Source organism: Microcaecilia unicolor, chromosome 7 (genome assembly GCF_901765095.1).
Source record: "Microcaecilia unicolor chromosome 7, aMicUni1.1, whole genome shotgun sequence".
Lineage (NCBI taxonomy): Eukaryota > Metazoa > Chordata > Amphibia > Gymnophiona > Siphonopidae > Microcaecilia > Microcaecilia unicolor.
In genome coordinates this window covers 189,181,524-189,205,187 of record NC_044037.1, presented here as the reverse complement: position 1 = coordinate 189,205,187, position 23,664 = coordinate 189,181,524, and the positions used below count along the sequence as shown (strand labels likewise).

The 23,664-nt window shown below is 44.9% G+C and overlaps 1 protein-coding gene across 1 annotated transcript in view; it reads left to right on the top strand.

Annotated features, from left to right (window-relative positions):
- Positions 1-23,664, top strand: part of SPAG16 (sperm associated antigen 16) — a 932,486-nt gene that overhangs the window by 104,703 nt on the left and 804,119 nt on the right. The window contains 1 exon segment of the mRNA XM_030210425.1: positions 18,825-18,894. Coding sequence (XP_030066285.1) covers positions 18,825-18,894 — 70 coding nt within the window.

Sequence of the window (23,664 nt, the reverse complement as noted above, 5' to 3'; positions counted from 1 at the left end):
GGGCACAGAGGCTTCAGCATTACCGGTGGTGAGAGAGACACCTCCTCTCCCAGCATGGTCTCCGCCTCTCCCGAGGGCTGCGCAGCGGGATCCGTGTCTCTATTTCCGTGGGAAAGCGGTGAAAAGAAGCGCTCGAGCCCCATGTGAAACAGAGAGGACGTCGAGGTAGGTGGGAGAGCTAACCTCATAGTCCCCTTTCGTTTTGTGTGGGGCATCGTCGCGGAAGAAATTTAGCACCAAACGGGACCCCAGAGCTGCCTCTCGATGCGTCCTGCTATGCCGCCATCTTGGTTTCACCCCAAAGTCCCTCAGTTCTGTTCCAGACTTCAGGCCCACGACAGACTAGCATCAGATGCCTTTCCTCCTGCATTGGGGGACAGGTATTCTATATGTGTATCCTCCCATACCACTAGTAGGGAAGACTTTGCTGAAACTCAAGCAAGACCAAGGAACAATCATTCTGATTGCTCCCTTCTGGCCTCGTCAGATCTGGTTTTCTCTTCTTCTGGAGTTATCCTCTGAAGAACCGTGGAGATTGGAGTGTTTCCCAACCCTCATCACCCAGAATGAGGGGTCGCTTCTACATCCCAACCTCCGGTCTCTGGCTCTCATGGCCTGGATGTTGAGAGCTTAGAAGTTGCCTCCTTGGGTCTTTCAGAGGGTGTCTCCCGAGTCTTGCTTGCTTCCAGGAAAGATTCCACGAAAAAGTGTTATTCTTTCAAATGGAGGAAGTTTGCCGTCTGGTGTGATAGCAAGGCCCTAGATCCTTTCTCTTGTCCTACACGGACCCTGCTTGAATACCTTCTGCACGTATCAGAGTCTGGTCTCAAGACCAATTCCATAAGAGTTAGTGCTTACCATCAATGTGTAGAGGGTAAGCCTATCTCTGGATAGCCTTTAGTTGTTCGCTTCATGAGAGGTCAAAAGCCCCCTGTCAAACCTCCACCATTGTCATGGGATCTCAACGTCATTCTCACCCAGCTGATGAAAGCTCCTTTTTAGCCACTGAATTTTTGCCATCTGAAGTACTTGACCTGGAAGGTCATTTTCTTGGTGGCTGTTACTTCAGCTCGTAGAGTCAGTGAGCTCCAAGCCCTGGTAGTGCATGCACCTTATGTTAAGCTTCATCATAACAGAGTAGTCCTCCGCACTCACCCTAAGTTCTTGCTGAAGGTGGTGTCAGAGTTCCATCTGAACTAGTCAATTGTCTTGCCAACATTTTTGCCCCGTCCTCATACTCGCCCTGGTTAAGACAATTTGCACACCTTGGTCTGCAAGAGAGCGTTGGCCTTTTACGTGGAGCGGACAAAGCCCTATAGACAGTCCGCCCAGTTGTTTGTTTCTTTTAATCCCAACAGGAGGGGAGTCGCCATCGGAAAACGCACAATCTCTAATTGGCTAGCAGATTGCATTTCCTTCACTTATGCCCAAGCTGGGCTGACTCTAGAGGGCCATGTTGCGGCTCATAATGTTAGAGCCATGGCTGCGTGAGTGGCTCACTTAAAGTCAGCCTCCATTGAAGAGATTTGCAAGGCTGCAACATGGTCATCAGTCCACACATTCACATCTCACTACTGCCTTCAGCAGGATACCCGACACGACAGTCGATTTGGGCAGTCGGTGCTGCAGAATCTGTTCGGGGTTTAGAATCCAACTCCACCCTCCTATGCCCATTTCTGTTCTGTTCCAGGCTGCACTCTCACTTAGTTGTGTTCTTTTCAGGTCAATCTCTGTTATGTCCTCGCTGTTGTGAGGCCCAATTGACCAATGTTCATTGTTTTGAGTGATTCTGCCTGCTAGGGATACCCCAATCGTGAGAACAAGCAGCCTGCTTGTCCTCAGAGAAAGTGAAGATACATACCTGTAGCAGCTATTCTCCGAGGACAGCAGGCTGATTGTTCTCACAAACCCACCCTCCTCCCCTTTGGAGTTGTTCCAGTTCTCTGTTTTGCTTTTTATTAAACTAAGGAGGGCACGCTCGCGTCACGGGCGGGAAGCCGTTCGCGCATGCGTGGTATGTTCTGCCCGCGCGACGGAGCGTTCTGGAGAGTTCTTTGTTTTGCTATACAAATTTTGCCGGTTTCCTGGGCCGTCGCAGACGACGATCCAATCATGAGAATAATCAGCCTGCTGTCCTCGGAGAATACTTGCTACAGGTATGTATCTTCACTTTATGCAGCAACAGGAAGGGTGGGGTTGGTTGGGAGGGGGGTGGTGGTCTTGGATTGTACCGCAATTGAAAACTATTTCCTATGGACTATGTGAGTCATATTGCTGTTTTTTCGTGGGCATGGGGTAGAATGGAGAGTGTGTGCTGAGTTTTTGGAGGAAGAAGTATCCTGGAAGAAGATTATTGGTGGATGTGCAGGGATAATAGATGGGATATAGTTCGTGATGATTATGAAGAATTGAATTTAGTTCTGTTCAGTGCAAGGTCCATTAGGAGGAAAGCTGAGTTGTTAGCTGAAGAGATGGTGTCAGTTGGGTGAGGTATTGTTGGTATTACAGAGGATATGGATTATTATTGGTTTTGGGAGGAGTGGCTGGGGAACTGGGAGATTGAGAAGGGTGGAGTTGGGATGCTTCTGACTTGGGTTTTAGGCATGTTTCTGTGGAACAGGTTTTGGGATGTGACTGTCAGTTGTTGAGATGGGGTGGGGGTCTTTTGGGGGTTTTTGTTATTCTACTGTGAACTAGGTATTACTTTTATTTCATTCATTCATTCATTCATTCATTCATGACATTTATACCCCACAGTAGCCTGAAATAGATTCAAGTTCAATGTGACTTACTAACAAACAATAAAGTGAATAAAACATAATAATGTACAGAATATAACACAAATTACAATAATAATACTTTATAGGGAATTGAAGAATTTAATTGTGGTGGGTGATTTTAATGTTCATTATGGGGCTGTTGTCCACCCCTTTGAGCACTGTTTAAAGGATAGGTTGGATGTGATCTGAGTTTATGTCATTTATTGCCACAGAGTCAACTCATTTGGCAAATCATACATTATATTTAGTTTATTTCTGCCTCTCCAATAGGTTATTGCATTTCTTTTTTGTTGATACAGTACCTGTCCTTTGATCAGACCATCAGGGAACCAACTTGGGATTGGGCATGGTCATGAGGTTTGGCCAAGCTCAGACCCACATGATGTGCAGGAGAGGGAGTATAGCAGTGGATAATATTCAGGATATTCTGCCAGAGTCTCTTATTGTGGTGAGTGACCAGAGTTTTCTTTGGTTGTCCCAGCTGACATTACCCATATGTAGGGATCTGTCAAATTAACAATGTGTATGTTTCACTCTTGCCTACTTCTCTGGTCTGGGTGGCTGGGACTTTTCTTACAGGACTGCCTTTATGTGATAATGAATGCCTCATAGTGTTAGTGTTGTATTTTATAAGCTACTAGTAAAAAAGGCCCGTTTCCGAAACAAATGAAACGGGCGCTAGCATGTAGTTTTTTTTTTTCTCCTGTAGTTTTTCCTTTGAAGAGAAAAGCACTGTATGAAGCGGCACTGTCTTTTCCCGGGGTGATTGAGGTCGGGGAATCCTTGAGGTGGGTTAGGGGTTGCCTTATGCCGGGGATGTTTTTTGTTGGTTGGCGGGAGAGCAGCACTGTCTGGGGCCGTCGGTTTTAACGGTATTTTTGGTCCTTGTGGCAAGCAGTGACATCTTGTTTTGGGTGGTGTGGTTTGCGGAAGGGAGAGTATGCCACTCTTTTGGTTCGTTATAGGGCAGCAGCGTAGGAACAATGCAGGAGGAATGCAGGACGAATGCGCAGCGGGAAGCAGCGCGGTGTGTGCATCCTCGAGGTGGGTGATTGGTTTTTTGAGGCGGGGGATGGTTTTGCACGTCCTGGGTTGCTTGGTTCATGAGAAGGCGAAGGGGGGGAGGTGTTCCAGTTATGTGCACGTGCGTGATAATGTTTTTTTTTTTCTTTGTTGCCTCCGGTTTTGTATATTGAAGGAGTTAGCGGTTTTGTATATTCAAGCAGTTTGCCAGCCAGTCTCTACCGAATCCTAGGCTGGGGAGAAGTAGGGAAACACGCTCCGCGTGTTTCCCTACTCCTCCCCCCGCCTGGGTCAGTCTGTGATGCAGGCTAAGTTGGGTTTAATTTTTGCAGGTGGCAGCGCACATTGCAGATGGCGAGGGGCACGCTGTACTCCTGTTTCCCCGGGTCCAACAACAATATTTGTGTACATACCCAGTGCTGGGATATTCTCTGTTTCCAGCGGCGTTCGTCTGCTCTCTGTGCTGCTCAGACAATGAGGCATTCTACAGCTGAATGCTCCTCCCTTCTTCTGTTTTTTTCTTCTGATAGGTGAGTTCTATGTCGCATTCCGTTGCCTGGTAACAGTTCTGCTTTGTTAGTGGGCAAGCCCCTTCTGATAGGTCCCTTCTGATAGGTCCGTGTTATGTCGGATGGCTTCACCACCATGAAACCATGAACCCTTTATCGTGTGCTGTGACTTCAGAATCTTTGTCCTCAGAATGTTCACGGTGCGTTTTATTATATTAGACTAGTAAAAAAAGGCCCGTTTCTGACACAAATGAAACGGGCGCTAGCAAGGTTATATTGATTAGTTGTTTTTTGTTAACCAAATATTTAATATTAAAGTATTGTAATGAGATGGAGTAATAGTGAAGGGTGTATAATGAGGAAGGAGGAGGCCCTGTGTAGGACCACAGGTGCGGTCCTTTTTGACAGAGTGTTTGTGTGTGTAAGACAGAGAGACAGACTGTGTGAGACCGATAGTGAGTGTGTGTGAAGAAAAGAGATTACTGACTGAGGTATTTCAGGAATGAAATGCTGGTAAAAGAATTGTCAATACTCCTTTCAAGTAATTAAATGTTTGTAAGCATATGGTAAAAGGCAAGAAAGCTTTCAAAAATGTTGTTTTGTGAACTGCAGGTTTAGTGCAAAAGCAGTGCTGAAAGTGCTTTACCATGCACAGTACTTCCCAAGGAAGCAGAACCACATCAAAGTGAATTGCAAAGTGGAAAACTACTCCTCCCCCTTTCCTTGGTTTTTTGTGGAGCAGCTGTGCTGGCGACGTCATCCTTGGCTTCACCCAACTCAGCCAATCAGACGTGCTACACGGTCTGTGAGTGTCATTGCTCCGCCCACGAGGTCATCACGTTTGACGTGTGGGCGGGGCAGACAGTCATGGATGAAAAATTGATCTCTGGCGCCTCACATTTAGAACGTTGGAAAAGTGAGGCTTCAGAATGTTGGTGGTGCGTTTTATATAGAGAGATGATAGATTCAGAGATTCACCCTACAATCAAAATGCCCACTTTTGACTCAGGAAGGTTGAGAGTTTTGGGCTTGTCTCCGACCTGCATATTACGTGTAAATAGAAAGAAAAAGTAGTGGTATTCCAACTGTTGAGGTTTTGGATACGGTGAATGCTTTGGATGGGAGTTTGGCAGGTTTTTGTCTGTCACATTGCTTGAAAACTGTGCTTATGGCTGTGTTTAATGATAGAATATAAGTAACTAAATAAATCCCAAAGGTTAGGAATAGACTCGAGCCTGAAATCTTGACCTCAAGGGTTTCCTTATTTATTATTTTTTGATTTATTGAGAAGGAAAAGGCCTCAAAGAGCTCTGGGATACTTAGGGCGTATTTCACAGAGTGGTTACTGGATGGCTGGAACCCTCTTTTAGGAGAGGTGATGGAGTCAGAAACGGTGAGGGAATTAAAAAATGTCTGGTATAAATATAGGGGTTGCCTAAATAGAAAGAGGATGGAAACACAACATGGCTGTTGAGGTATTATTTTGGGCAACAGTAGTGTTAAATAAGGCCCATGCTGGACAGATTTCTATGGTCTGTGTCCCACAATTGGCAAAAGACAGATGAAGATTTGGCACCTTCAGTATTGGGGAACTAAAGCCAATGCTGGACAGGCTTCTAAGGTCCATGTCCTGCAAATGTCAAAAGCCAGATGAAGATTTGGCAATGCCGGTATAATATATCACTTTATTATCATATGTTGCAAGTGAGGGTGCTGTGCAACTCAAGGGGGAGGGGAAGACATCTTAATTAGCAAGTTAAATACTGTTAGAATTAATTTGGTTATAACATACATGTATTGTCCTAAGACTCTGAGGCATATTTTCAAAGCACTTTGGGAGGCTAAGTTCCATAGGTTTCTATGGAACTTTGGGAGGCTAAGTGCTTTGAAAATGAGCCTCTCTATCATATTTAACTGCCTATACGTGGCTACGGTCACCGCCTTATCACACTTAAAGTAACAAAAGAGTGTGACGAGATGGTAGCCATAGTCAGAAGGATGCTAGGCTGACTTGAGAGAGGTGAAATCAGTAGAAGAAAGGAGGGTTTGATGCCTCTGTACAAGTTGTTGGCGAGACCCCACCTGGAGTATTATGTTCAGTTTTGGAGGCCATATCTTGCTAAGGATGTAAAAAGGCTAGAAGCAGTCCAGAGGAAGGCAACAAAATTAATATGGAGTTTGCACCAAAAGACATGAGAAGAGACTGGAAGACCTGAATATGCATACCCTAGAGGAAAGAAGGGACTGGAGAGATATGATACAGATTTTTAAATACTTGAAAAATATTAATATAGAAACAAATCTTTTCCAGAGAAGGGGAAACAGTAAAACTAGAGTACATGAATTGAGGCTGCAGGGTGGTAGACTTAGGAGTAATGTCAGGAAATTCTTTTTTTCTGAGAGGGTGGTCAAAGCCTGGAATGCCCTCCCGATGGAGGTGTTAGAGACAAAAACAGTGACAATTCAAAATGGCATGGGATAAACACAGAGAATCTCTAATTAGAAAATGAACGATATAAAAACCCCTGAACTTAAATGGCTGCATGTGTGTGGATATGTTGAGTGATGCTTAGATTACAACTCCAGTTGTGATGAACTAGGTCCTGTGCCGGGCAGACTTGTACAGTCTGTGTCCAGTATATGGCAATCTGGAAAGGGCTTCAACAGCTACTTCAGTGGCCGGAACCTGAGGACATGCTGGGCAGACTTTTATGGTCTGTGTTCCACAAATGACAAGACAAATAGGCTGGAGTGGGCTTTGACAGCAACTCCAGTAGTTAGAACGTAAAGGCAGGGCCAGGTGGATTTCTATGCTGTAAGTCCCAGAAATGCCAAAGAAAGACCATGATCAAGTATTTTACATTACATTCATTGTTGATTTAATCATAAATTGGATAATGAGTGTGACAGTTGGGCAAACTAGATGGACCATTTAGGTCTTTATCTACCCTCATTTACTATGTTACTATATATGTAGTTGACATAATGGCAAATTGCCAACTAGTGTTTGTGTTATTGTGTTTTCAGTGATTTGTTTCAATTATTCTTATGCCACCTCTCTCTGCTACCTGGCTCCTTTTTTCTGGAATTGGATGCCATTTTCTCTCTGTTCTGAACCTTCCTACCAAAAATGTAAATCTGCACTGAAGACCTGGTTCTTTGTCAAGACATTCCTCGATTAAACCAGCTAATATGTTCCCTTGTTTGTTTAGGTATGAGATGTATCCCTTTTGTGTGCAGTTTGTTTATGATTAGCATACTTGTTGTTCAGGGATAGTTATTGTTGTTGTTTTTTTATTCCTACACTTCTCCTTGTTTTCCCTGTCTGTGTATTTTGGCTATGATTGATCACTTATTATTATTGTTTCTGGTGATATCCTGGTTTGAACACTACCACAAAGATACTTTGGAGAATGGTGGTATATCAAATACAGCAAATAATTTAGTTTTAATCATCTTTGCAGAGAAGGATGCAGTTAGTTCAAACTAATTCCAGGTGCCCTCATCTTGGACTTTCCAGTACAGGGTACTTTAAGGCTTGGTTCTAACCTTTTATTTAATCAATGTGTACATGGTTCCTTTGTGCCTACATGCACAGTCGGTGCTTCTGTAGTTTTACATTTACACAAGTGATGTTCAAATAGTACTGCTCCTTTTCTGCAGTGAGGATGCCATGGATGTGGTGGCTGGGGCAAAGTTGAAGCTGTTTAAGGATTGGTTTGTGGCTTTGAGGTTGCAGTCGAATGCAGATAAGATCAAGTTGCTCTGGTTTTGTAGTACTCTCCGTGTAGCCTCTCTGTTTTCTTAGGGTGGTAGGTGTTTGTTTATTGGTATTTGATAAAACCGCCCTGCTTACAAATGCAAATCAAAATGATGTGCAATTTAAAAAAAGCTAATAAAAGTATAAAAAAGAACTCCATAGTAAAATAGGGCAGTATTCAAATACCTCTCTTAAAACTAAAATTAAGCCAGTCAGCCGATTGTCTCCCCTTTGTTATGATTTGCAATCAACCATTGTAAGCCAATGTAAAAAGGTAAGTTTTCAGGCCAATCTTAAAGTTAGAAAGGGAGCATTCTGATCTGAGTGAACGAGGAAGGTTATTCCATGATTGAGGGGGCCAGGAAGTAAAGCGCAGTTTTCTGGTGGATTCTAATTGTGCAGGTGAGGGGCCCTGGAGAACAAGTCTAAAGTCATTTAAAGATCTTAAAGAATCTTGGCAGGGGGGTAGAGAATGGTTAATTTAGCCAAATAATCTGGGAAACCTATACGAAGAGCTTTAAAAGTAAGAAGTGAAACTTTGTACTGAATTTTTGATTCAATCAGAAGACAGTAGAGCTTTTTGAGAAGGGAAATAACATGATCTCTTCATTTAGCTTTACATAATACCTTTGCCATGGTGTTTTGAAGGGATTGTAATCTTTTAAACTCAAATTTGGCACATCTGCGTAGACTATATTACAGTAATTCAGCTGAGAACTGATTAATGCATGAAAAAATGAAGGAAGAGAAGCAAAATCTAAGAAGCTACGGACAGATCTGATTTTGTGAAGAGCTAGAAAACTGGAGCGCAAGAATGAAGAAATCTGTGAGGAAAAAGATAAACGAGAATCAGTGGTAACACCAAGTATTTAAAGTGTTCAACTGGTTGCACTGGGAGGCTGAATAGCGTGGGAGCAAGGGAAGACGGGGTAAGATGACCTGAGATAAAGCAAACAATGTTTTTTTTTGTGGATTAAGAGCTAGTTGATTGTTTGTTAGCCATAACATTACATTATCCAAGCAAGACTGAAGATGCACAATGTCAGGATTGGTTGAGGTAGTGTAGTGCAATGTTTCCCAAGTCTAGTCCTAGAGTACCCCTTGCCAGTCAGGTTTTTAGGATATACATAATGAATATGCATGAACTTGATTTGTATACACTGCCTCCATGATATGCAAATCTCCTTCATGCATATTCATTGTGGATATCATGAAAACCTGACTGGCAAGGGGTATTCCAGGACTGGACTTAAGAAACACTGGTGTAGTGAATCAGAAAAATATCGTCAGCATATAAGTACATTGAGTGTGGAGGAGTCTGACCCTCTGTAGCCTTGAGCTGTAGCTCAGGGGGATCTTAGCTGGCAGGGGTCCTATGGAGAAATGTGTGAACTTTGTCATTCTGATGAACCTCCCCCCTGCCCCAAAACTCCTGACCTCTGTAGTTGGGGTGAAAAGCAGACATGCTATGTGCATCTTCTCTCCTACTCCTTCTCTCCCTCCCCCCCCCCCCCCCCAGAAGAAGGACAGAAGAAAGGTATGCATTTGATGGCAGTAAACTTATAAATCTTCTGTCCATTGATATTCATTGTCATATGAGGGCAATTTTATAATAGGTTGCCTAGGATGAGAAACCAGGAAGATTCCTTTTTTTAGCTGATTTTATAAAGTCACGTGGTGGGGCATAATCGAAGGGAGTGCCCAAGTTTTCCTGAGGGTGTCCTCGCAGGGCGTCCCGCGAAGGGGCAGGGAAACCCGTATTATCAAAAGAAGATGGGCGTCCATCTTTCATTTCGATAATACGGTCGGGGACGCCCAAATCAACCTTAGAGATGGTCGACATAAATGTTGAGATGGTCGACCTTAGAGATGGTCGTCCCCGGTTTTCGGCCATAATGGAAACCGAGGACGTCCATCTCAAAAACGACCAAATCCAAGTCATTTGGTTGTGGGAGGAGCCAGCATTCGTAGTGCACTGATCCCCCTGACATGCCAGGACACCAACCGGGCACCCTAGGGGGCACTGCATTGGACTAACTGATGCACTAACTGAATGGAAAAAGCCCTTCCCTTACCGATCCCTTAGTGATTCGGAAAAGAACGGGCATGCATGAAGGAAATTGCATGCAAATGAGCTGCTCACTGTTAGCTCATTTGCACATGATTTCCTTCCTAAGGAGGAGGAAGCCAGTGCAGAGCAGCCAAGCATTATGCTGCGTGTATAATAGCCGTCTACAACCTTAAATAAATTGCCATCTACAACCTTAGAAAAATACAAGTCCAGGTGAAAACGTCCATGTGCTCATCTTTCTTTTTAGAGTATGGGTGAAGGACGTTCTTCGCTATGCCTCTGTCCCTGCAACAGCAGTTGAGGATATCCTTCACTATGCCTCTGTTCCTGCGATGGCAGTTGAGGACGTACAAAATGTGGATGTTTCTGTGAGAAGGATATCCATGCCTGCTATGCCTCCGACACCCCCTTTATTTATTTGGATTTTGGATCACAAGTAGCAGCAGTGGGATTTGAACCGGCCATCTCTGGTTTGCAAGACCAGTGCTCTAACCACTAGGCCACTCCACTTCACTTCACTCCCTTGAAATTTGGCCATCCCTGTGGGTGGGGGGGGGGGGGGGGGCCAGTTCAGGACATCCAAAATGTTTGAAAGAAGGACGTCCATGCCTTCGCTATGCCTCCACTGACACACACATACCTCCCCTCCCAGGGACCTGCATACTGCTGCGACGGACCTGAGTATGACATTTCAGGCTGGAAAAAAAAGTTTTTAAAGTTGTTTTTTTCAGGGTGGGAAGGGGTTAGTCACCACTGGGGGAGTCAGTGGAGGTCATCCCCGATTCCCTCTGGTGGTCATCTGGTCAGTTCGGGCACCTTTTTGAGGCTTGGTTGTAAGAAAACAATGGACCAAGTAAAGTCGGCCAAGTGCTCGTCAGGGATGCCCTTCTTTTTTCCATTATCGGTCAAGGACGCCCATCTGTTAGGCATGCCCCAGTCCCGCCTTCGCTACGCCTCTGACAAGCCCCTTGAACTTTGGTCGTCCCCGCGACGGGAAGCAATTTGGGGATGCCCAAAATCAGCTTTCGATTATGCCGATTTGGGCGACCCTGAGAGAAGGACGCCCATCTCCCGATTTGTGTCGAAAGATGGGCGCCCTTCTGTTTTGAAAATAAGCCTGATAGGCTCTTACGTGTCCTTGTAAAACTGCCCCGGTAAAGCTGCAGAAATAACGGCTAAAATGAAGCTGCGGATATTTATGCCTTGTCAGGAACAGATGTTAACATATGTGTGTACATTATAATATATGAAAGTAAATTATGACTATGCACACACGTCACCCAAAACCCTCAGTCACATTAAAATATGTGCATTCTTATCATCAAACATATTGTTATGCATGAGGTAATTTTACACGAAGCATTTTGTGTACTTATCTTGTCAAATATAAAATGCGACACCATATTTGATTAAATTGTATTGGCTACCAGTGCAAGCCAGAATTCATTTTAAATTATTGTTATTTGTTTTCAGGATTTTACATGATCTTGCCCCAGATTATCTTTCTAATGTAGTTTCTTTGTATTCTGCTCCCTGAACTTTACGTTCCTTACAGGAATTACGATTGATCATGCTATCTGTGTTAGTGTGCCACAGGATGATTACTAGAAACAGATCCATAATTGGTAGAGGCCCAGAGCTTTTGAATAAGCTACCTAAGGATATTAGAAATATTAACTGTTACGCTACTTTTAGAAGAGCAATTAAAACTAATTTGTTTAATCAGTATTTGAAGGATTCGTCAGCCTGAAGTTAGATTTGCATTTATATTAGTTTGTATTTTTGTGGGATTTATTCCTGTATCTTTTACTTATGTGATTCACCTCGAGCCACTGTAGGTAAAGCGGAATAGATATGACCATATTAGTTAGATTAGATTAAAAATATGTGCAAATACGGCTTTATAAAAGTACTTTTACATGGATAATATCTGCCAAAAATCATTCTAACCAACCTGTCGCTATCTGTAGGCCAGGAATCGTATTATTTTTTTTTAAATAAACTGATTGACTGGTTCAGTTCTGCCAAGAACATTGGCCAGTGATCACCAACACTTGGTTTGAACACTCCAAATGGCAGCTGTACACCTGGGCATCACCAAGTGGAGAACACAGAAACCAAACTGACTATATCCTGTGTCAAGAAAGGTGGCAGAGTTCAGTCTTGGCAGTGCAGACATACCTTGGTGCTGACTGTGGATCAGATCACCAGTTACCGATAGCCACAGTTACATTCAGATTCTGCAACACCAAACAATAGGCAGCTGCAAAGAGATTTGACACAGACAAGATCAGCACCAGCTACACAGTTGAACTAAGGAACAGATTTGACCATTTCCCCATGGAAGAAAGATACCCAGATGAAACTGTTTGAAGAATTGAAAATGCACGTAATCAAAACAGCATTAGAACATATCCCATACAAGAAACCATCAAACTCAGCCCAGTGGATTTCCAACTCAGCCATCAGCATTGCAGAAGAAAGAAGGAAGATCCAAGCTACTGGGAACAGAGAATATTTCGGAAGGTTAAATGCAGAATTCCAAAAAGAGGCCATAAAGGACAAAGAGAACTACTGGAATGGACAGTGCCAGAAGATGGAGGAAACGAATAGGAAAGGTCACGTGTGAGAACTCTACACCTATATGAAGAGGGTACGGTCAACATTCATGGCCCGCAAGGCAACAGTTCGTGGGAGCGATGGCCAGGAACTGTACGAGAAGTTATATGAAGGTAAACAACAGAACCATTTGATAGACAAGACACTGGAGCTGCAACCAAATATTATGGAGGAAAAAGTCATGTGGGCAATGAAGCAATTAGCCAACTGAAAAGCCCCAGGAATTGATGGTATACCAACAGAATTGCTCAAGCCCATACCAGTGGCAGCATTAACAGCATTATGCCATGTATATGGAACACATGTGAGTGGCCAAAAGAATGGAAAAGATCAGTTTTCATCCCAGTCCCAAAGAAGGGGGATACAAATGACTGCACAGATTACTGCACCATAGCTCTGATACCACATGCAAGCAAAATCCTGCTGAAGATCATTCAACAGTACTTGAGTATAACCATTGACAGGGAGTTGCCAGATGTGCAAGCTGGATTCAGGAAAGGCAGAGGCACTCGTGATCAAATTGCCAACCTTCGATGGATTATGTAAAAAGCTAGGGAGTACCAGAAAGATCTCTACATGTGCTTTATTGATTATTTGAAGGCATTTGATGTGCTTGAGCACAAGCTCTGGACCTGCTTGATTGAACTCATAAGATCACTCTATTAAGATCAAGAAGCTACAGTCCGAACGCCATATGGATACACAGATTGGTTCAAGATTGGAAAGGGCACACGACAAGGATGCATCCTGTCACCAGCAGCTTTCAACATGTATGCTGAAACCATCATGTAACGAGCAGGCCTGGATGAGTCCAAGATTAGCATGAAAATAGGGCTCAGAAACATCAACAACCTCTGATTTGCTGATGATACCACCCTGCTGGCTGAAAATAAGAAGGATCTTAAACATCTGATCAGGAAATTCAAAGAAGAAAGTGAGAAGGTTGGACTGCACCTGGACATCAAAAAGACAAAGATCACGACATGAGCAAAAAATGTTAATGTTGACATCAAGATCAACAATGAAGAAATTGAAGTTGTCAAACATTTCATCTTTCTTGGCTCCAAAATTAATCACAATGGTGAGTGCAAGATTGGTAAGTACAATCATCTTCCCAATAGCAACATATACAGTGGGGGAAATAAGTATTTGATCCCTTGCTGATTTTGTAAGTTTGCCCACTGACAAAGACATGAGCAGCCCATAATTGAAGGGTAGGTTATTGGTAACAGTGAGAGATAGCACATCACAAATTAAATCCGGAAAATCACATTGTGGAAAGTATATGAATTTATTTGCATTCTGCAGAGGGAAATAAGTATTTAATCCCTCTGGCAAACAAGACCTAATACTTGGTGGCAAAACCCTTGTTGGCAAGCACAGCGGTCAGACGTCTTCTGTAGTTGATGATGAGGTTTGCACACATGTCAGGAGGAATTTTGGTCCACTCCTCTTTGCAGATCATCTCTAAATCATTAAGAGTTCTGGGCTGTCGCTTGGCAACTCGCAGCTTCAGCTCCCTCCATAAGTTTTCAATGGGATTAAGGTCTGGTGACTGGCTAGGCCACTCCATGACCCTAATGTGCTTCTTCCTGAGCCACTCCTTTGTTGCCTTGGCTGTATGTTTTGGGTCATTGTCGTGCTGGAAGACCCAGCCACGACCCATTTTTAAGGCCCTGGCGGAGGGAAGGAGGTTGTCACTCAGAATTGTACGGTACATGGCCCCATCCATTCTCCCATTGATGCGGTGAAGTAGTCCTGTGCCCTTAGCAGAGAAACACCCCCAAAACATAACATTTCCACCTCCATGCTTGACAGTGGGGACGGTGTTCTTTGGGTCATAGGCAGCATTTCTCTTCCTCCAAACACGGCGAGTTGAGTTCATGCCAAAGAGCTCAATTTTTGTCTCATCTGACCACAGCACCTTCTCCCAATCACTCTCGGCATCATCCAGGTGTTCACTGGCAAACTTCAGACGGGCCGTCACATGTGCCTTCCGGAGCAGGGGGACCTTGCGGGCACTGCAGGATTGCAATCCGTTATGTCGTAATGTGTTACCAATGGTTTTCGTGGTGACAGTGGTCCCAGCTGCCTTGAGATCATTGACAAGTTCCCCCCTTGTAGTTGTAGGCTGATTTCTAACCTTCCTCATGATCAAGGATACCCCACGAGGTGAGATTTTGCGTGGAGCCCCAGATCTTTGTCGATTGACAGTCATTTTGTACTTCTTCCATTTTCTTACTATGGCACCAACAGTTGTCTCCTTCTCGCCCAGCGTCTTACTGATGGTTTTGTAGCCCATTCCAGCCTTGTGCAGGTGTATGATCTTGTCCCTGACATCCTTAGACAGCTCCTTGCTCTTGGCCATTTTGTAGAGGTTAGAGTCTGACTGATTCACTGAGTCTGTGGACAGGTGTCTTTCATACAGGTGACCATTGCCGACAGCTGTCTGTCATGCAGGTAACGAGTTGATTTGGAGCATCTACCTGGTCTGTAGGGGCCAGATCTCTTACTGGTTGGTGGGGGATCAAATACTTATTTCCCTCTGCAGAATGCAAATAAATTCATATACTTTCCACAATGTGATTTTCCGGATTTAATTTGTGATGTGCTATCTCTCACTGTTACCAATAACCTACCCTTCAATTATGGGCTGCTCATGTCTTTGTCAGTGGGCAAACTTACAAAATCAGCAAGGGATCAAATACTTATTTCCCCCACTGTAACTGTGAATCTTGGATGCCAAGAAAGGCAGACAGGTGAAAAATTGATGCATTTGAATTATGGTGCTGGAGACGACTGTTACACATCCCATGGACAGCCAAAATAACAAACCAAGCAGTTCTGGAACGTATCAAATCAAAAATATCACTGGAGGCCAAAGTAGCAAAACAAAAACTCTCCTATTTTGGTTAGATCATGCAAAGCAAGTCTCTCGAAAAAGACATCATGTTTGGAATGGTTAGTGGCAAAAGAAAAAGAGGCTGCCCAAGAATTCGCTGGATAGATACTATCAAGGAAGATATTGGAATGAACATAGCAGAACTGAAAGAAACTGTGAGAGATCAGAAGGCATGATGAACACTGATCCATAGAGTGACCAAGAGCCATACTCGACTGTTCAGATAAGGAAGGAAGGAGTGGAACAGGTAGATGTAAATCGCTTGTTTACTCTTTCCAAAAATACTAGGGCTAGGGGGGACGCTATGAAGCTACTATGTAGTGAATTTAAAACAAATCAGAGAAAATATTTCTTCACTCAGTGTGTAAATAAACTCTGGAATTCATTGCTAGAGAATGTGGTAAAAGCAGTTAGCTTAGTAGGGTTTAAAAAAAGGTTTAGATAATTTCCTAAAAGAAAAGTGCATACGCCATTATTAAAATGGACTTGGGAAAATCCACTGCTTATTTCTAGGATAAGCAGCATAAAATTTGTTTTACTGTTCTGAGATCTTGCCAGGAACTTGTGACCTGGATTGGTCACTGTTGGAAACAGGATACTGGGCTTGATGGACCTTTAGCCTGTCCCATTATGGCAATGCTTATGTGCTGTATGAATAGGATATGTTTACTGCCCTATAGATAGCGCCATGTTAGAATAATTTTAAGCAGACATTATCCATGTGGAAATACTTTTTTATAAAGACATTTTTGCACATATGTATGTGACAGTGCAAGTATATAAAATACCTCTTCTAAAATCACATCACTCATAAAAGTATGTGTGATGATAAAAATGTATATACTTTAATGTGACTGAGGTGTGGGTGCATTTGGGAGCGGGTTTTAGTTGGAGTTCATACATAGTTATGATTTACTTTTGCATAAATATCTGCAGCTTCATTTTAGCTACAATTTCCCCAGCTTTACTAGGGCAGTTTTATATGGACAAGTAAGTGTTTATATGACTGTTTGGCTCATTTTCGAAAGAGAGAAACATCTAAAAAGTGGCATAAAGCAGCATTTGGACGTTTTTCTCATAAAAACATCTAAATCGGTATTTTTGAAACCTATTTTTCAGACATTTTTCTATGCTGTTCAGTCTCAAGTGGTCATGTTGGGGACGTGTTAAGGTCGGGATTTGGGCATTCCTAAGATGTAGACTTTTTTTTAGCCATAATGAAACAAAACAAAACTAAAACTAAGATATTTTGAGCTAGACGAATAAGTACAAAAAGGTGCCCTAATGACCAGATGACCACTGGAGGGAATCAGGGATGACCCCCCAATAACCCCCATTGGGTACTGATCCCCTCCCACCCCACAAAATATGAATAAAAATATGACTTACCAGCATCTATGACAGCCTCAGATGTTATAGCCAGGTCTATTAGAGCAGAATGCAGGTCCCTGCAGCAGTGTAGTGGTCGGTGCAGTGCACTATGGAGTGAGGGGCTCGGGTCTCTATATCCCTCTACCTGTCACACTTGTGGTGGAAACTGTGACCCCTCCTAAAGTCACTAAAACCCTACTGCACCCACATATAGGTGTCCCCTTCACCCATAAGGACTATTGTGTACAGTGGGGGGGGGGGGGGCAATGTGTTTTGGGTGGGTTTTGGAGGGCTCAGGGGACAAGATAAGGAAGCCAAGGTGAGATGTGTACCTGGGAGCATTTTTATTAAGTGCACAGAAGTGCCCCCTAGGGTGCCCCATTGCTCTCCTGTGATGTCTGGGGGGGGGGGGGGGGGGGGGCGAGTCTGGGTCCTCCTACATCCCAGTGACTTGGTTTTCTATGTTTTGCACTTATTCATTTTTTTTTTTTTTAAATGGACCAAAAAACAAAACATCCAAAGCACAAAACCTTGTTTGAAATAGTATTAAAAAAAAGATGTTTTCTTTTTAGAAAATTACCTTCTTTCCTATTCGTATTTTGGACGTTTTGTGCAAAACATCCATTGTCGGATTTAAACGTCAAATCAAAAATGCCCCTCTGTATAAAACAGGCTAAAAATAGGCACCTTTCTAGCCTCTCAACCTACAATGAATATCTGTGGATAGAATATTTATATTTGGCCATCAGTAAATGTATAAATCCTTTGGAAAAATGGCCTGTATAAACTTTATACTATTATGTAAAGACTGAAAGGCTCAGTGAGGCAGCAATTGTATAGGAATTCTGATACATGCTTGAAAAAGTTTTTTCTATAAGACTTTGAATGATACTGTGCATTGGCTCCACTGGATGATATCTACCACGTTTGTGACTTACCTGGCTGTCCTTAGAAAACATCTGTTACAGGTAAGCAGCTTTGTTTCACAATAAGGTTTATTACAGCAATATGCTTTATCAGTTTATTTTCGTGTTTTGAAAAAATGAATAATACAGTATAATTGACATTCAGATTGTGGAGTTTGAGTGGTTCACTAGTTGTGCACCTAAATAGTACAAAAATCATAGTAGCATGAATACAGTCATGGCTTCATTAAAAGCCTATGGCTTATTCAAGATAGTGATTTTCAGGTTGCTTCTTCAAAGGTAGTATTTTCTGCAAGGTACCTATTTCAGTCTGTTATCAAAGGCATTTCTGTCCCTGGTTTATGTGCAGAAATGTTTTTTTTAATTGCTCATTACATACCAGGGTACAATTATTTGCATATAAACCATTCATAATTGTACCCACAAATTAGGGCAGTTTGGTGGTGGTGGTGGTGGGGGGGGGGGGGGGGGATGGGGAGTGCACTTATATGCATACTTTTGTAAATCTGAAGGTATGCACATACATTTTCTCAGGAAAAGTACTCAGACAAATATTAGATCCAGATTTTTGTACATAATTTTCCAAGGGGAACTGAGGAACTGAGTTCGATTCCTACTTCAGGCACAGGCAGCTCCTTGTGACTCTGGGCAAGTCACTTAACCTTCCATTGCCCCATGTAAGCCGCATTGAGCCTGCCATGAGTGGGAAAGTGCGGGTACAAATGTAACAAAAAAAAAAGTCAATTTTGAAACAGAAAAGTTCCTTTCAATATTTGATATAAAATGTACAAGTACCCATAGATATTATATATAGATCTGTTGTTTTAAAATTGCCTTTTCTTTGCTTTTTTTTTTAACTTTAGATAACTGGCCTTCAAGCTACTTTACGAAGTTTAGAATCTGGACGTGGCATTAAGATCCCTGATACTCTAGGTAAAACATTTCTTCACAACTTATCATTTTAAATATTTAGGCTAGTGGTGAACTCTGACAGGTATTGTGCTGCTATATGAGGTTGCAGATTACCTGGTTAAATCCCTTCTTACCAATCTATATAACTTTGTGTGATGAATATTTCTTTCTATTCTCCTTTTCTTTGTTTTTCTTTACTTTTTTCTCCTTAGGCCAGTATTCAAACAAGCTACAGTGGGGGAAATAAGTATTTGATCCCTTGCTGATTTTGTAAGTTTGCCCACTGACAAAGACATGAGCAGCCCATAATTGAAGGGTAGGTTATTGGTAACAGTGAGAGATAGCACATCACAAATTAAATCCGGAAAATCACATTGTGGAAAGTATATGAATTTATTTGCATTCTGCAGAGGGAAATAAGTATTTGATCCCTCTGGCAAACAAGACCTAATACTTGGTGGCAAAACCCTTGTTGACAAGCACAGCGGTCAGACGTCTTCTGTAGTTGATGATGAGGTTTGCACACATGTCAGGAGGAATTTTGGTCCACTCCTCTTTGCAGATCATCTCTAAATCATTAAGAGTTCTGGGCTGTCGCTTGGCAACTCGCAGCTTCAGCTCCCTCCATAAGTTTTCAATGGGATTAAGGTCTGGTGACTGGCTAGGCCACTCCATGACCCTAATGTGCTTCTTCCTGAGCCACTCCTTTGTTGCCTTGGCTGTATGTTTTGGGTCATTGTCGTGCTGGAAGACCCAGCCACGACCCATTTTTAAGGCCCTGGCGGAGGGAAGGAGGTTGTCACTCAGAATTGTACGGTACATGGCCCCATCCATTCTCCCATTGATGCGGTGAAGTAGTCCTGTGCCCTTAGCAGAGAAACACCCCCAAAACATAACATTTCCACCTCCATGCTTGACAGTGGGGACGGTGTTCTTTGGGTCATAGGCAGCATTTCTCTTCCTCCAAACACGGCGAGTTGAGTTCATGCCAAAGAGCTCAATTTTTGTCTCATCTGACCACAGCACCTTCTCCCAATCACTCTCGGCATCATCCAGGTGTTCACTGGCAAACTTCAGACGGGCCGTCACATGTGCCTTCCAGAGCAGGGGGACCTTGCGGGCACTGCAGGATTGCAATCCGTTATGTCGTAATGTGTTACCAATGGTTTTCGTGGTGACAGTGGTCCCAGCTGCCTTGAGATCATTGACAAGTTCCCCCCTTGTAGTTGTAGGCTGATTTCTAACCTTCCTCATGATCAAGGATACCCCACGAGGTGAGATTTTGCGTGGAGCCCCAGATCTTTGTCGATTGACAGTCATTTTGTACTTCTTCCATTTTCTTACTATGGCACCAACAGTTGTCTCCTTCTCGCCCAGCGTCTTACTGATGGTTTTGTAGCCCATTCCAGCCTTGTGCAGGTGTATGATCTTGTCCCTGACATCCTTAGACAGCTCCTTGCTCTTGGCCATTTTGTAGAGGTTAGAGTCTGACTGATTCACTGAGTCTGTGGACAGGTGTCTTTCATACAGGTGACCATTGCCGACAGCTGTCTGTCATGCAGGTAACGAGTTGATTTGGAGCATCTACCTGGTCTGTAGGGGCCAGATCTCTTACTGGTTGGTGGGGGATCAAATACTTATTTCCCTCTGCAGAATGCAAATAAATTCATATACTTTCCACAATGTGATTTTCCGGATTTAATTTGTGATGTGCTATCTCTCACTGTTACCAATAACCTACCCTTCAATTATGGGCTGCTCATGTCTTTGTCAGTGGGCAAACTTACAAAATCAGCAAGGGATCAAATACTTATTTTCCCCACTGTATATATTTATCACCATGTGGTGTAGCAGGCCTAAACTAAACTAATATTGCTGGCACAATGACTATCCTATCCATGTGTTCAGTTCTGCTATGGATAATGGTGCTTTCTCCGAGGACAAGCAGGCTGCTTATTCTCACTGATGGGTGACGTCCACGGCAGCCCCTCCAATTGGAAACTTCATTAGCAAAGGCCTTTGCTAGTCCTCGCGCGCCCATGCGCACTGCGCATGCGCGGCCGTCTTCCCGCCCGAACCGGCTCGTGTTCGTCAGTCTTCTTTTGTTCGTGCTCGGTACAGTCGTGTTTGCACCGTTCGCGCCCCTTAAGTTGACCCTCGCGCATCTTTTTGACTTTCGCTTCTAAAAAAAAACCAAAAAAAACCCAAAAGGGATTTCGGAGAAGGGCCTTTCGGTCTTTTTCCCCTCCCCGTATTTCCAGTTTTTTGCCCCGTTAAGTTTTCTTTCGTTTTCGGGGTAGGCCCTTTTGAGGCCTCGGGTTGAGTTTTTTCTCCCCCTCTTTTTGGTGCCTTACCGCAATTACGAGTTTTGATTTCGCCGGCGTGATTTTTCCACCCCTGTCATCGAAGTCTCCCAGCGGCTTCAAGAAGTGCACCCAGTGCGCCCGGGTAATCTCGCTCACTGATAGGCACGCGTCGTGTCTTCAGTGTCTGGGGGCTGGGCACGGCCCGCAGGCCTGTAGTCTTTGCCCCCTTTTACAAAAAAGGACTCAGGTAGCGAGATTGGCCCAGTGGAACGTGTTGTTCTCGGGCTCTTCGTCGGCATCTGCACCGGGAGTATCGAGTGCATCGACGTCGACAGCATCAAGACCTCCGACCTCGGCGGCGACTGTATCGATTGCATCGAGGCATCGACCCTCTGCATCGTCGGGGCCGAGACATCAGAAGGCTGCGTCGGCGTCGGTGGTACCGGGACCTCCACTAGTGCTGATGTCGTCGGACGGTGGTGCTTCGACTGGAGTGCAGGTGAGGGCTGTCCATTCCCCTGCTGGTGGCGGTGAGCCTTCGGGTGGGTCTCCCCCTACCCTGAGGGCTCCTGCGGTACAGCCCCCCCCGAGACCGACCTTCTTCGGCCTCGGCCCCGAGGAAGCGACGGTTGGATTCTACGTCCTCCTCGTCGGTACCGGGAAGTTCCGGTGACATGCTTCGTTTGAAAAAGTCAAAGAAGCATCGACACTGGTCTCCTTCCCGCATCGGTACCGAGAGCTCTGGGTCGCCGAGGGAGTCGGCACCCAGTAGGCATCGGCACCGGGAGGACTGCTCACCCTCTGTTCAGGAGGTGTCGATGCGCTCCACCTTGGACAGCCCAGAACAGCCTCCACGCCCGGAACAGACTCTGACTTCGACGCCTGCATCGGCTTCCATGTCTTTCTCCACAGCCGCCCTGCACGAGAGTCTCCGGGCCGTTCTTCCAGAGATCCTGGGAGAGCTGTTGCGCCCTTCCCCTCCGGTACAGGGGGTGCTTGCGCCACCGGTACCGTCGACTGAGGCGCCGGCTGGCCCCTTGCCCGGGGTGAGGTCTCCGACATCGGTGCCGCTTGCGGTACCGACTGCGGTCGCCTCCCAGGAAGGCTTCCCGACGACGTCGGCGGAGGGAGCTTCGCCGGTGCAGGCGAGGGAGTCTACCTCTCGACGCTCACACCGTGGCCGTGTTTCCACGGAGTCGAGCCGGGCACGGCTTCAGACACAGGTTCATGAACTTGTGTCTGATACCGAGGAGGAGGACATCAGATATTTCTCTGACGAGGAGTCTGATGGCCTTCCTTCTGATCCCACTCCCTCCCCTGAAAGGCAGCTTTCTCCTCCCGAGAGTCTGTATTTTGCGGCCTTTGTCCGGGAGATGTCTACGGCCATCCCCTTCCTGGTGGTTGTGGAGGACGAGCCCAGGGCTGAAATGTTTGAGCTCCTGGACTATCCTTCTCCACCTAAGGAAGCGTCCACAGTACCCATGCATCATGTCCTAAAAAAGACATTGCTGGCGAACTGGACCAAGCCTCTAAGTAATCCCCACATTCCCAAGAAGATCGAGTCCCAGTACCGGATCCATGGGGACCCAGAGCTGATGCGCACTCAGTTGCCTCACGACTCTGGAGTTGTGGATTTGACCCTAAAGAAGGCTAAGAGTTCTAGGGAGCATGCTTCGGCGCCCCCGGGCAAAGACTCTAGAACCTTAGACTCCTTTGGGAGGAAGATCTACCATTCCTCTATGCTCGTGGCCAAAATTCAGTCTTACCAGCTCTACACGAGCATACACATGCGAAACAATGTGCGGCAGTTGGCGGGCTTGGTGGACAAGCTCCCTCCTGAGCAAGCCAAGCCAATTCAGGAGGTGATCAGGCAGCTGAAGGCGTGCAGAAAATTCCTGGCCAGAGGAGTATATGATACCTTTGATGTTGCGTCCAGGGCCGCTGCTCAAGGTGTGGTGATGCGCAGACTCTCATGGCTGCGTGCCTCCGACCTGGAGAATAGGATCCAGCAGCGGATTGCGGACTCGCCTTGCCGTGCGGACAATATTTTTGGAGAGAAGGTCGAACAGGTGGTAGAGCAGCTCCACCAGCGGGATACCGCTTTCGACAAGTTCTCCTGCCGGCAGCCTTCAGCTTCTACCTCCACAGGTAGACGTTTTTATGGGGGAAGGAAGACTGTTCCCTACTCTTCTGGTAAGCGTAGGTACAATCCTCCTTCTCGACAGCCTGCGGCCCAGGCTAAGCCCCAGCGCACTTGCTCTCGTCAGCAGCGTGCGCCTCAGCAAGGCCCCTCGGCTCCCCAGCAAAAGCAAGGGGCGAGCTTTTGACTGGCTCCAGCAGAGCATAGCCGCCATCAACGTGTCAGTGCCGGGTGATCTGCCGGTCGGGGGGAGGTTGAAAGTTTTTCACCAAAGGTGGCCTCTCATAACCTCCGATCAGTGGGTTCTTCAAATAGTCCGGCAAGGATACACTCTCAATTTGGCCT